Below are 11,746 nucleotides of genomic sequence, written 5' to 3' on the forward strand. Positions count from 1 at the left end.
AAATACCAATTGCTGTTACATACCTGAGGTCCTAACAAGAAAGATTATCAAACTGATCATCTATCATGAGGGGTACTGCACGTCTCCATACCAGCCTCTTCTTAAAAAAAGAGTAACTTTGCAAAACAAACCTGCCTCCCAAGTCTTCCAGAACACTTGGGTCATCACAGTAAAAAATAAGTTTTATATAAAGAAATAAAATAAGCACAAATATATACATATACATTTTCATAATTCAAGAGAAGATAAGAGGTGTGTGTGTGTGTGTGTGTGTGTGTGTGTGTGTGTGTGTGTGTGTGAATATTATGCATCACTACAAAATACAAGTTATCTGGAAAAAAAAAAAAAGCTTCCAGTAGTCTCTGATGTTGTAGAACATTAAATATAACAGTTTCAGGTAAACCCACTCATACTTAAAAAAAAAAAAAAAAAAAAGCCGTTTAGATAAATGGAGTACAGTACACCCTTTAGATTAAAGTGCTCTGAAATAACAAATACTGTAGCAAAAGCAATCCTTTTAAAAAAAAAAGATTTTCTTCTTGTCCACCAAGCAAAGCACTATTTACTTTTTGAAATTTGAAATGGGAGCAACTTTACACTCAAATCTATTCCCAAATGAATATCCTTTAATTACAAGTCAAGCATGTTCACAGTCTCTATCTCAACACAAAAACAACTTAGAACTAAAGTGTGCAATACAGAAGCATCCCAATGCATCAAATGACAAATTCACAAGAGCACAAATAACCTAGTTTTGTGCATGAGTTATAAAAAATATTTTTTTAAATAAGAAAATTTATGCAAATGCAGAAATGAATGCCATCTTCTTGCTTTTCCCAATTCCTATCAGGATTCCTGTTGTACTTTTCTCCCCTCTTTATTCCCTTGGTATGGAACCAAAAGAAAGCAGCAGCAGGAAACTAAAGTACATGGATAGATTATGTTGCATTAACAATCTGGGTCATTTCTGATTTCTCCAAACTTTGTAAAATTTTTACTAAATATGTTAAGGCTGTAACTTCCTCAATTTCTTAGAAATGAGCCAGATTCACTTCAAGTGGAGCCAAAAAAGCACTCTTACTCTAGAGCCCCTCATACTTCTCTATATTTCCCATGTCTTAGGATGGCATGCTCCATTGAAAGTCTGTTCTCTTAAAACTGAAGAAACTTGTGAGAATTAGTTAAAGGAAGCACATAGAAAACATCCTTACAAAAGATGTATATGCTATGCAGATCAACAACATATTCCTAATATGCAAGGTGATGTTATGGAAGGAATGCTGAACTTTGAATTAAGTCCTAGATTTTAAACCCGGTTCTTAATAGCTAATGTGATTTTTAAATTGGAATTAACCTGCCATTGTCTCTTTAAGGTTTAACCTGTCTCAAATTTCCCTTCTATAATTCTATAATTTTCCTGCCCAGGGGAAAACTGGTATCAAGATACCAGTAATTCTCACAGTCTCCCTGACCATATGCAAGATGGTAAACGGCAGCTGCATTATCAGCTTTCCTCATTTTATCTCTTAATTTCATGGCCTGCAGCAAAAAGATCATATAGGCCTAGCCAAAGCACAACATATGAAACCAGGAGTTTGTGTTCATTTAGCAAATCTTCAGGCACTTTAAAAAAGTAGTCCCTAAAAAATGTTCCTGCCAAGGGTAAATGAACAACTAGAGTTAAATCTAAGAATCAATATCAAAAAATATAAAAGTATCAAAATTTAGAATCTAAGGCCAGGAAAGCTACACTCAAGCTAATAAATATCAAGAAAATGAGTCTATCCTGTGCCGTAAAGGCTCACAGACACAATCTTTGAAAGGTAGGAAAGAAATCCAAACATCAAAGTTAGAAAACCTTAGAAGTAAAAATGCATGAATGATTTCTGTGCCTTCTGATCAAATCTTGTAATTATGCCCATAATATGAATAAAATATTTTATGATGAACTTAAAGGGAAAGCATCTTGAATAAAATTATGGAAATATATATTAAGAGATTCCCTGTCATAATTAGTCGGTGGATACTCTTTTGCCAGAGTACTTACGAGGGAGTGAACTGGCGATTCCTATTCCAATCCTACTTGCCAGGTGTCACACAGAAAGTCCATGACCTCAAAAAGAGGTATAAAACTCACAAAAAATCATTTCATTCTTTTATTGTCATGACTCACATCTTCCCTGCTTTATTCTTTAATTGTGCTGGACAGCGGAGGATGTTGGGGGTCTCTTCCATGACTCTGACAAGCAAGTTGTCTATGTAGTCCTCCAGCTCACGCACCTGGAACTCCTTCTTGTTTATAGTTTCTTTCTGTTTTAGAACCAGCTGGATCAGCTCGTCGTGGGTTAACTGAGTATAAGCGAATTCAGGATCAGATGGCTTGTATTTCTTAAGAATTTAAAAGAAAAAAAAACAAGAAAAATCAAACTAGAAATGCAAATATCAGTAAACAAGCTTTATAAGTACTAAGTTCTAGGGTTACAAAGAAGGACAAAAAATCAAGGTCCCTAACCTCAAGAAACTCACACTTTAATGGGGAAGAGATACAGGTAAATAACTATGAATGCAAGATTTAGAATAAAAATGAAAGAATCTCAGAGGAAAAAGTAGAGGGGAAGGATCAGTAAAGAATTTTAACAGAAAGTGAAATTTGTGCTGAATCTTAAAAGATGCTGATCGAAGGGGCAAGGAGAGGGAGCATTACAGGGAAAAGAGACACAATGTGAAGAGCATCTTGTGCAAGGAGTCACAAGATCAGCATTCACTCTCTCAGAAGTGGTAAAGAGGAATAAAGGGAAAGAAAACTTAAACCCTGGATTATAACTATTGATAGACTAGGGGGATGAAATGGTCAGACTCAAGCTGTAGGAAAATCACTTGGGCAACTGAGCAGAGGATGGACTGGAATGGGGAGAAACCTGAGACAAGGGAATAAACCAGAAGCCTATCACAGTAGCCTAGACGAGATTTTGAGAGACAGCAGCAGCATGGCAGCAGTGGAGAGAAGTGGATAAATAGAAAAGATATTGTGAAGGTAGAAACCCCAAAAATTGCCAACAGGATATATGGGGTGACAAACAAGGACCTGAGAATGAAATCTTGGGTCTACAAGACTGGTGGTAACAGGGGAGACTGGGAAAGAGCATAGGAAGGAAAAATAATGAATTGTTTTGGATATGTTGAATATGAGATGTCCATGAGACAATGTGAAATATTCAAGTTAATGATATGAGAATGGAGGTAAGGAAAGAGACTGCAGCTAGACAAACCAAATTGAGAATCATTCACAGAGAAAGTTCATGCAAGTGGAAGAGATCACTAAGCGAAATGATACTGACTGTCCAGCACAGAGTCTTGGAGGGCACCCACATTGGTGGGTAAGAATGTCAAGAAGTTGACAGTATCCAAGAGAGGAAGATGAGGACTGAGAAGGACCCATTAGACCTGCTGATGAAGAGACCATCAGTGACTTTGGAGAGAGCAGTTTGGGTCAAATGATGACTTAGGAGGCCATATTGCTGAGGACAAGAAGAGGAAGTGGAATCTTCTCTCTCGAATAAACAGAACTTCAAAGGGGCCAGTGAGAAGAGTTTTCAGAGGAAGAAGCTACAAGTTGAGAGTTACTCCGAGGCAAGAGAGATCCATTCCATTTTCCACTTGGCTGACTGGAGGCTGAAGGACAAACCTTTGGATTTGGAGACATTCGGAGAAAGCTCTTAGAACCAAAGAGAGAGAGAGGCCTCTAAGAAAAGCTAACCAAACTATACTGGAGACAATAAAAGATCAGAACTTTTATCACCTGGCTGCATTAGGGGTAATTATTGATCTGAACTGATACTAAGACTGCCTCCAGAAAACCTCCCCCGAGAAACCTGCTTTCTCCCAGAGAGAACCATCTATATTATATATTTATATATTTTAAAGAAGAACAAAAACTCCACAAACTAGTATAAACTGTTTTCTCAAAGCATTTAGTCTTTCCAGGAAGGAGATGCGGGATGATAGCTAATAGGAATGTTCAAATCAAATGAAAGGTTTGTTTTGTTTTTTTTTGAAAGGACGGGAGAGACATGGACATGTTTGTAGGTATGAGGCAAATAACCAGTAAATAAAGAAAGGCTGAATATTAGTGAGAAAGTGGAGATGACAGAGAGGACAATTTGCTGAAGAAGACAGTATAGAGAGGAGTCAAAGATATATGTGGAGAGGTTTGCCTGGGCAAGGAGAAGCCCTTGAGTAAGACAGCATAGAAGAAATAAGAATGAGAAAAGACATCTGAGATAGAATATCTAGGTTTGTTTGTTTGTTTTTTTTTTGGGGGGGTGGTGAATCATGAAACAAGTCGAAGGCCTTCAGATGGAAGAGTGGGAAGGAGTTCTATGAGAGATGGAAGAAGGAATGTAAAGTTTTTAAAGCAACACAAGGAAACACAGTGTCATAAGAAGACTTGCTAATTAAGTCATACATTCCAGTCCCTAAAAAGATGACAATGACAGTCCCAACTGTCAGGCTGATCTTGAAAAAAATGACAATTCATGATATCAATTATCACAAGAATAAATATGAAAGTTTTAAAAATCATTAATATTCAAATGAAAGAAGCAGCACTCTGGTACGACAGAAAAAATGATGTCTAAAGAGTTCGAAGCTCTGAGTTTGAATCTAAGCTCTGCTACTTACCACCTACTTTGGTGACTCTAGAACTCCACTTCCTCATCTGTAAAATGAGGGAATTAGACCACATAACCCCATCATTCTAGTTTGGAAACTCCATGATTCTCAGCCCTAGATCTCATATGAAGAGACAGAAAGCTGAGATACAGGTTCAGGGTGGGGAAAAAAAAAAAGGGAAAGCAGTAATAGCTCACTTTCCAGACCCATTATGGGGAGCTGATTACAAGCATCAGTAAAATATTTAAGAGTGGCACTGCAAACTCCACACCCCATGCAGAGGCCTTAGTGTAAGCCATTTGGGAACACTTATTTCAAGTACTAGGGGATCAAAGGCACACATCTCTAGGTCAAAATCACCACCATCAAGTGCCCGAGGCCACTGCAGCTCTGTCCCAGACCCTCCTGTTCTTTCCCATGATGAAAGGGCAGAGCGCTTCCAAAGAGTGCCCTTGCTTTCCTGGCACTTTAGGCCTGGCTGTGCTCTGGCCCAGGCTCACCGAGGAGCAGGAGGACCCCCCCCAAGCTCGTCAGTAGAACCAGAGGGACAGTTCTAGAGCCACCAACACTGGCGCTGCCAGAAAGCCCTCCCAGTACCAGGCTTGGGCCTTCATTCCCTTCCCTCCCCCCAGTCCCCACACCTTCCCTAGCTGGAGCTCAGAGGGTGATAGCTACTCACAACAGCTAAGTCAAAAGCTGAATCTCTGTTGTCAACTTTAAAACTCCCTCTAGCTCAGTGGGAAAAGTCCTCTTGCATGCTAACACCAGACACAAAGAACACTTGGGGCTGACCAAAGGGATTGATGACAAGTAGGAAACAACCGCTTTAACATACAGCAGGAGTGGCACCAGGGCCACTTAGAACAAGGAGGTGACCAGGTAAACGAGCCCACGGTCGGACAGGGAGCAGAAGCAGCACCCTGTGTGCTGAGGCCGGGGACGCTCCCTCTGCCACATGCAGCAGAGGGCTCCCCGAGGCACAGCCCCAAACCAGAGAGACCAGTCTCATTCTCAGTGCTCTTTAACCTTCTGAGACAGTGAAAGGGGCTGTACTTGAACAACGTGAAGAAGTGATGAGCTTCCACTTACAGCAGACAAAGGCGGCTTTCTCTGAGATGCTCTGTTTGGCTCTACCTCTCATTCCATGGATTCTGAGACCCCACCAAGTACCAGAAAGATGCCAGAGGAACGTGGCATACTAACACAACAGTCCCCATCCAAGGGGGTTACAATCAGGGAGGAGACAGCTGTCAGTCATCTCAGTCACGACCAGCTCTTTGTGACCCCATATGGGGCTTTCTTGGCAGAGACACTGGAGAGGTTTGCCATTTCCTTCTTTGCCATTTCCTTCTCCAGCTCATCTTACAGATGAGGAAACTGAGGCACACAGAATTAAGTGATGTTCCCAGACAGTATAAGTACACATACAGATAGTACAAGTCTGAGGAAGGATTTGAACTCAGGTCTTTCTGATTCCAAATCTAGCAGATGACAAAGACAGCCAAAGAATGGGGTGGAAAGTATGAGAATTTCTATAAGGAAATAGAATGAACAGAGTCTTTGGAGGAAAAACAGGATAATATAGAAACCAGGGGAAGAAGTGTTGGTCAAAGGGTTGGCTATAACCCTATGAAAGATGAAATCAGGAAAAAGAGGACTATATTAAGTAGGCACACAAGGCTTACATAAAGAAATGGAAATAAGACTAGATTTGTACATCTTGGTGATGAGACTACAGGAAAGGGTTATCCTTGAAAGAACAGTTCTTATCAAATTGGAAAAAATTAAATGGCATTCAAACAATACAGTAATCCATATATATACTTCTTGAAATTTGGTTGCATTATGATGTTTGCATATTTATTTGGCAACAGCCTCATTTTTCAATTTAGTTTATGTCATCATTAATATAAAGAAATAATTATAATAATCTTAGTAACTCCAAGAATTGTCAAATCAATTCCTATAAAACTTTTAACTCCATTAATGTAAAAAATTATATCTAATTCTATGATAGAAGATGTGCTGGTTTCTATCTATAGCTGGATGTTCTGTAATTCTATGATAGAAGATGTGCTGATAGTTCGATGGACTGACTTGATATTTTGTGAGTTTAATTTTGCTTTTTTTTTTTAAATCAATTTGCCAGCTCTTTTGCCCCCCCCCAAAAAAAATAAAATAAACAGTACAGTAACATTTGTAAAATGCTTTATTTTCATCCATTACTTCTTTTTGATCTTCACTAAGACCTTGTGAGGCAAATATAACAGGTATTATACCCAAATTACAAAAAGGGGAACAGAGAGGCAGAGAGGTCAAGCGGTTTCCTCACACATAAACAGCTAGCAAGAGCAGCAGTTGAGACTTGAATCCATATTTTCCTAATTCTAGCTTTTAGTATTCTAGCTATTATGCTAGCTGCTTCCTCCAGAAGACAGGATGAAGATAGGTGGGTGTGATGAAAGTAGGAAGTTCCAGTCAGATGGTGTCCTCAAGCTTCTCAGCAAAATAGGAAGTGAAGTCATAGACACTTACAGCCAGGGAAACATCAGGGGTTTTCCATATTACCCCAAAGAGAATGAAGTAATATAATTCATTTAATTTTCCTACTTTCAAACTGAAGTTTTAAGTCACTTGTGTACCAAGTGCATTTTACAGCAATATAAAACAAATGAACATGTTTCCATATCTAACAACATAGGCCTTTATTGGCACGTACAACCCAAAATCTGCTTCAGTGACCTTTTGCCACAAGCAATCAGAGTACAGACAAAGAGTAGTAATCATACAAACCGTGCAGCAGAACCCAAAGCTCAAGAGCTTTGGAATTCATTTAATTTTCCTACTTTCAAGTTGAAGTTTTAAGTCACTTGTGTACCAAGTGCATTTTCAGTCTTGTTAGGGTTCCCAATACTCAATTATAAAGTGCTGGGGCATTAACACATTAGCAGAGAGAAAAGAAGCACTGTACTGACCCTGCTGTTTCTTGTTTAGTTGAGAAGGTCTTAATAACTCCAGCTTTGCAATTCCTTTGCTTACCCTCCCCTTGCTATGGCAACATTCCAAAGAAAGGAATTAACATAAATATTGTCTTAGAACTGAAGTACAAAGCACTTATTATAAATTTGGCCTAGTTACTGGATGGTCCAGGAAGCATTATAATTGTATTAATTTGGAATGTGAACAGTATAGTATAACACAGTATTTTTAAGACAACAAAAAAAGTCAGAGGTTAGAAAGAAGATATATTAAGTAACATTAAGAAATGAGACAAGTACTATTTACTACCTCTTGTTCTGGGGGCAAGATTGGAGGAAGGAAAGAGAAGAGCCTATAATTATTAATAGTATTTTCCCCAGCAAAGCACACTACTTTGATTAAGTACACATTGAAGAGAGGCTAAAACATCTCCAACTGATGGAGAGCTGAGTGCTCCACTTTGGAATCCAATTGCATTCCATTCCAAAGTAAAAAGCCAGCGAGGGTGAGGTGGTGGGGGAGGAAGCTGCAGAACCCTCCTAGCTTTTATTATTGGACCCTTCTTTCATGCTGTCCTACTCGCTCCTTCATTTTGCCAGTTGCTGACATCATATCTTAGGGAGTTGCTGCTTCTATTCTATTGAGTGTATAGTACAGACATTCAAACAGGCATTTGGTCAGCCATAATTTAAGCCGAGTAGTTTAAAAAAAAAAAAAAAGCTTATTTTATTTCTCCTCCAAACTACATTTCTCTTAGAGGAAAGGCAGAGATTTTTAGTGGTACAGGCCTATTGTTTGTTTGGAGGGAAAGAAGGGATTGTGGAGATAGAAATCACAGGAGCGAATCCAACCCCTTATTTTACACACCTCCTGCCCCAGAGCTGAAAGGGACCTGAAGGGCCCCACCTCCCTCCTTTTACAGACAGGTACCCTAAGGTACAACAGATGCAAGCCATAAAATACTATGTAAACATGAGCTGTTGTTTTTGCTTATTTAAGGGAATCCTGATTCTTTGTGAACAACCACTCTCATACTCACTCAGATAAGAATGAACCCGTGAGCATGCTCTTTTATAAGACAAGATACTTTTCTGCCAAAGAAGACTCCTCCTAGAGGAGCAACTATCAAATACAGATGTGCAACTGATTATTTGCAAACAGCAAAATAATTTTCTTATCTTTGGTTTCCTACATTATTGAAATGCAAGAAGAACTGACACCAATATGGTTAACTCTGGAATGGCTAAAAGATACGAAATGTCAATTCATAAAAACTACAAATACATTCGACTCAATCATAATGCTGGGCAATGGATAAATAAAAACAAAAATAAAAACTCCCTGCCCTCAAAAAGCTTATCATCCCACTGGGGAAGGAAGATTTAGAAAGCTATAATAGGCCAAAATTCACTAAGGCTAACCTCTACGAGTATATCTGTACTAAAAATGAGAAATTTCTAAAAGCTGAGCAGCTGACGTGCCAATATGGAACTCTCAGAGGAAACATACCTTTATAATGGCCTCATTAAGCAAGTTCTCATTGATGATGGTAGCAGTACCCAAACTAGTGGGAAAGGTCTTTGGTGCTGTTGTATTCATTGGTTTCACAGGATGAGTTCTGAAAGAAAAGGAGGGAAGGGATAGAAAAGTGGATTTATTTAGACTAATCAGACAAAGGAAACATCACCCAATAAGGTCCTAGAAGTCACAAAACAATTATCCCCCATTTTCCAGTCCCCAAACAGTCCAATCTTAGAGTTTCTAAAGAAGCACAACAAATCAAAACTAATCATTTAGAAGTACAGTCAAGTGCTACCCAAGTCAGGTATTTTGACCTTTCCAAACACACTGACCACTTCTCCAATAATGTATGCTAGGAACCAGTTAAATACAGATTCTCCTCTCTTAGAGCTATTTCTACAAACCATTAAAGATTATGCAAACCAACTACATCTTTACATCATGCAAACCAACTACATCTTTAGCCTCCTCCATAGGAAGGACAATCACAGTGTCTTATGTGGCCAATACTTAAAACCAAAATCTAAATACTGGCGCAAGAGCCAGAAATATAAAAAGAAAAGTAAATTGTAAATGTTTATTAGAAAAAATTGTCTTTAAATATCTAAAGCCATTCCTGGGAATAGTTCAGAATCTGTTCATAGCATATTCCGTCAGAACCTTCTTTTACAGGTCAGACCCTAGCTTTACAAATTGGTCCCTACAATTATCATAACTAAGGCCTTAACAGACCCTGCACTGGCTCATTTATCTGCCATTTAGTAGATGAACCTCTACATATCTGGTCTTTTAAAAGCCTGGGGTTTGGGGGCTCTCAGAACCAAAATAGCCTTTGGGGTAACACTGAAAAAATTAAGTATCCCATATTTATGTAGAAGGATCTGCCCAGTCTCTCACCTGTGCTTGGCAGACACAGTGCTTCCACTAGTTGGCTGAGCGGGGAATGGATGTGGTTCTGAGGGTGAAACCCATGCCCGGAGAAGCTGCTTCTTCTTGTCAGAATTTTCAACTTTAGCAGCCAAGCTCTCTGCTGTTGTTTTTTGGGGAGATTCTGCTCTATTTGTGTGATAAGTGTTAGAGTGTAGAGAGCCAGGAAAAGAGTGTGTTGCATTAAAGTTCTCAGAAAGGGAGTGATCCAAAACAGGAGAGCCCTGGGAAGATGATCTGGGACTGCTACTTTCCTCATTGTACTTTTCCTCCTCCCTCCTTTCTTGCTTCTCCAAACTCACAGGGCTGGGAATGTCTGTATCTATACCTACACCATCCCCATGGGGTAGTTTGCAAATGCTCACTGCTATGCTCTGCCTTGAAGACAATGGAGCAGAACTAACCAAAGCTTCAGGTTTTTGCACTTGGAGGGCATTTTCCTCCTCTTGCAACAAGGTGGCTACCTCAGGGCTCAGTCCCACCGACAGGCTCTGGTATTCCACCTCAGAAGAGGCAGGCAATGAGCCCAAAAATGGTGTTTCTGTGTCCATGTGATTCTTTGTGGTTGGAGTCATTCTGCTGTCTTCCAACTGTTCCACCCTCTCATCATCTGATGTTACTTCTGGAATAGAGGGAAGTGTCAGGTTCAGATCCCCCATAACTGGAGATCTGAGTTCTGAAACTGAGTCAAGACTTTTCAGAGGGTCGGACAGCAGGCCTTCATGATCACTAGCTTTGCTCTGATAATTCTCACTATAATTTTCATATCGTTCAATGCTGAATGACAGAGTGGTCTTTTCTGAGTCAGGTTCCCTCACCAGTTGTCCTGAAGAATGCTTCCCCTGAGATTCAGACATCAACATGCTGCCAACAAGTGGAACAAAGATGCCAGTCATGGAAGCTGGTTCATCATGAGAGAGTCCAAAAACGGCTGTTGCTCCTGATTTTAGTGGTAATGAAAGACTTTCGGGTTCAGTCGTCATCATTTTCTTAACATTCTCTGATCCTGTATCATTAGACTTCAGCTCTAAAGGTTTGTTTTTCTCCTTTTCCATAAAACAAATGGGCTTTTCTACCTCCTCTTCTGAAAATAGCTCCTCAGAAAAGGACACACGCTTCTTGATCTTCTTACAGCCTCCTCTCTCACAGACACCAGTTAAGGTGCTTTTTCCAACTACAGGGTCAAGTGGTATGGCCAAATCTTCCATCTTATGAGGCAACTCGGCTCCTTCATTAGCAGAAACAATTCTGTCTTCACTGACTTGGTCTGCCAAAGATGACCCACATGAAGATGCAAGTTCTTTACTTCCTTCCTTCCAAAGTTTTCCACTATCACTTCTGTCTTGAATAAGAGTACTATTTTGTTGGGAGTCTTTAGCTGGAGGGAGATATTCTGGGCTGCTTACTTGGGGAAATGTAGGGATCTTTTCTTCTTTTTGTTCTTTTGTGAGATGCTTATCATTTGCAATTTCCATTATTTCCAGAGAGGGTCTTGAGGATTCCCTGTTCCCCCTACTCTTCCCTACATCTAGCTTCCCAATCTCTTCTCTGGAGATTCCATTTCTTTCATGCAATGGAAAACGTTTATCAAGTGATTCTGGAGAACCAGATGAAGCATTTGAAACTTGAATTAAACCTTCTTTTTGAG

The 11,746-nt window shown here is 39.5% G+C and overlaps 1 protein-coding gene across 2 annotated transcripts in view; it reads right to left on the reverse strand.

Annotated features, from left to right (window-relative positions):
- Window positions 1–604: 604 nt before the first annotated feature.
- RAB11FIP1 (RAB11 family interacting protein 1) overlaps window positions 605–11,746 on the reverse strand; it is a 64,945-nt gene continuing 53,803 nt past the window's right edge. For both annotated transcript variants that reach the window (XM_051975515.1, XM_051975514.1), the window contains exons 4-5: window positions 9,160–9,268; window positions 605–2,388 (exon numbers count right to left, since the gene is read on the reverse strand). In XM_051975515.1, the coding sequence (XP_051831475.1) occupies window positions 2,170–2,388; window positions 9,160–9,268 (328 nt within the window). In that variant the 3' untranslated portion in view covers window positions 605–2,169. The remainder of the gene's footprint in view (window positions 2,389–9,159; window positions 9,269–11,746) is intronic.

Source organism: Antechinus flavipes, chromosome 2 (assembly GCF_016432865.1).
Source record: "Antechinus flavipes isolate AdamAnt ecotype Samford, QLD, Australia chromosome 2, AdamAnt_v2, whole genome shotgun sequence".
In the NCBI taxonomy this organism is placed as follows: domain Eukaryota; kingdom Metazoa; phylum Chordata; class Mammalia; order Dasyuromorphia; family Dasyuridae; genus Antechinus; species Antechinus flavipes.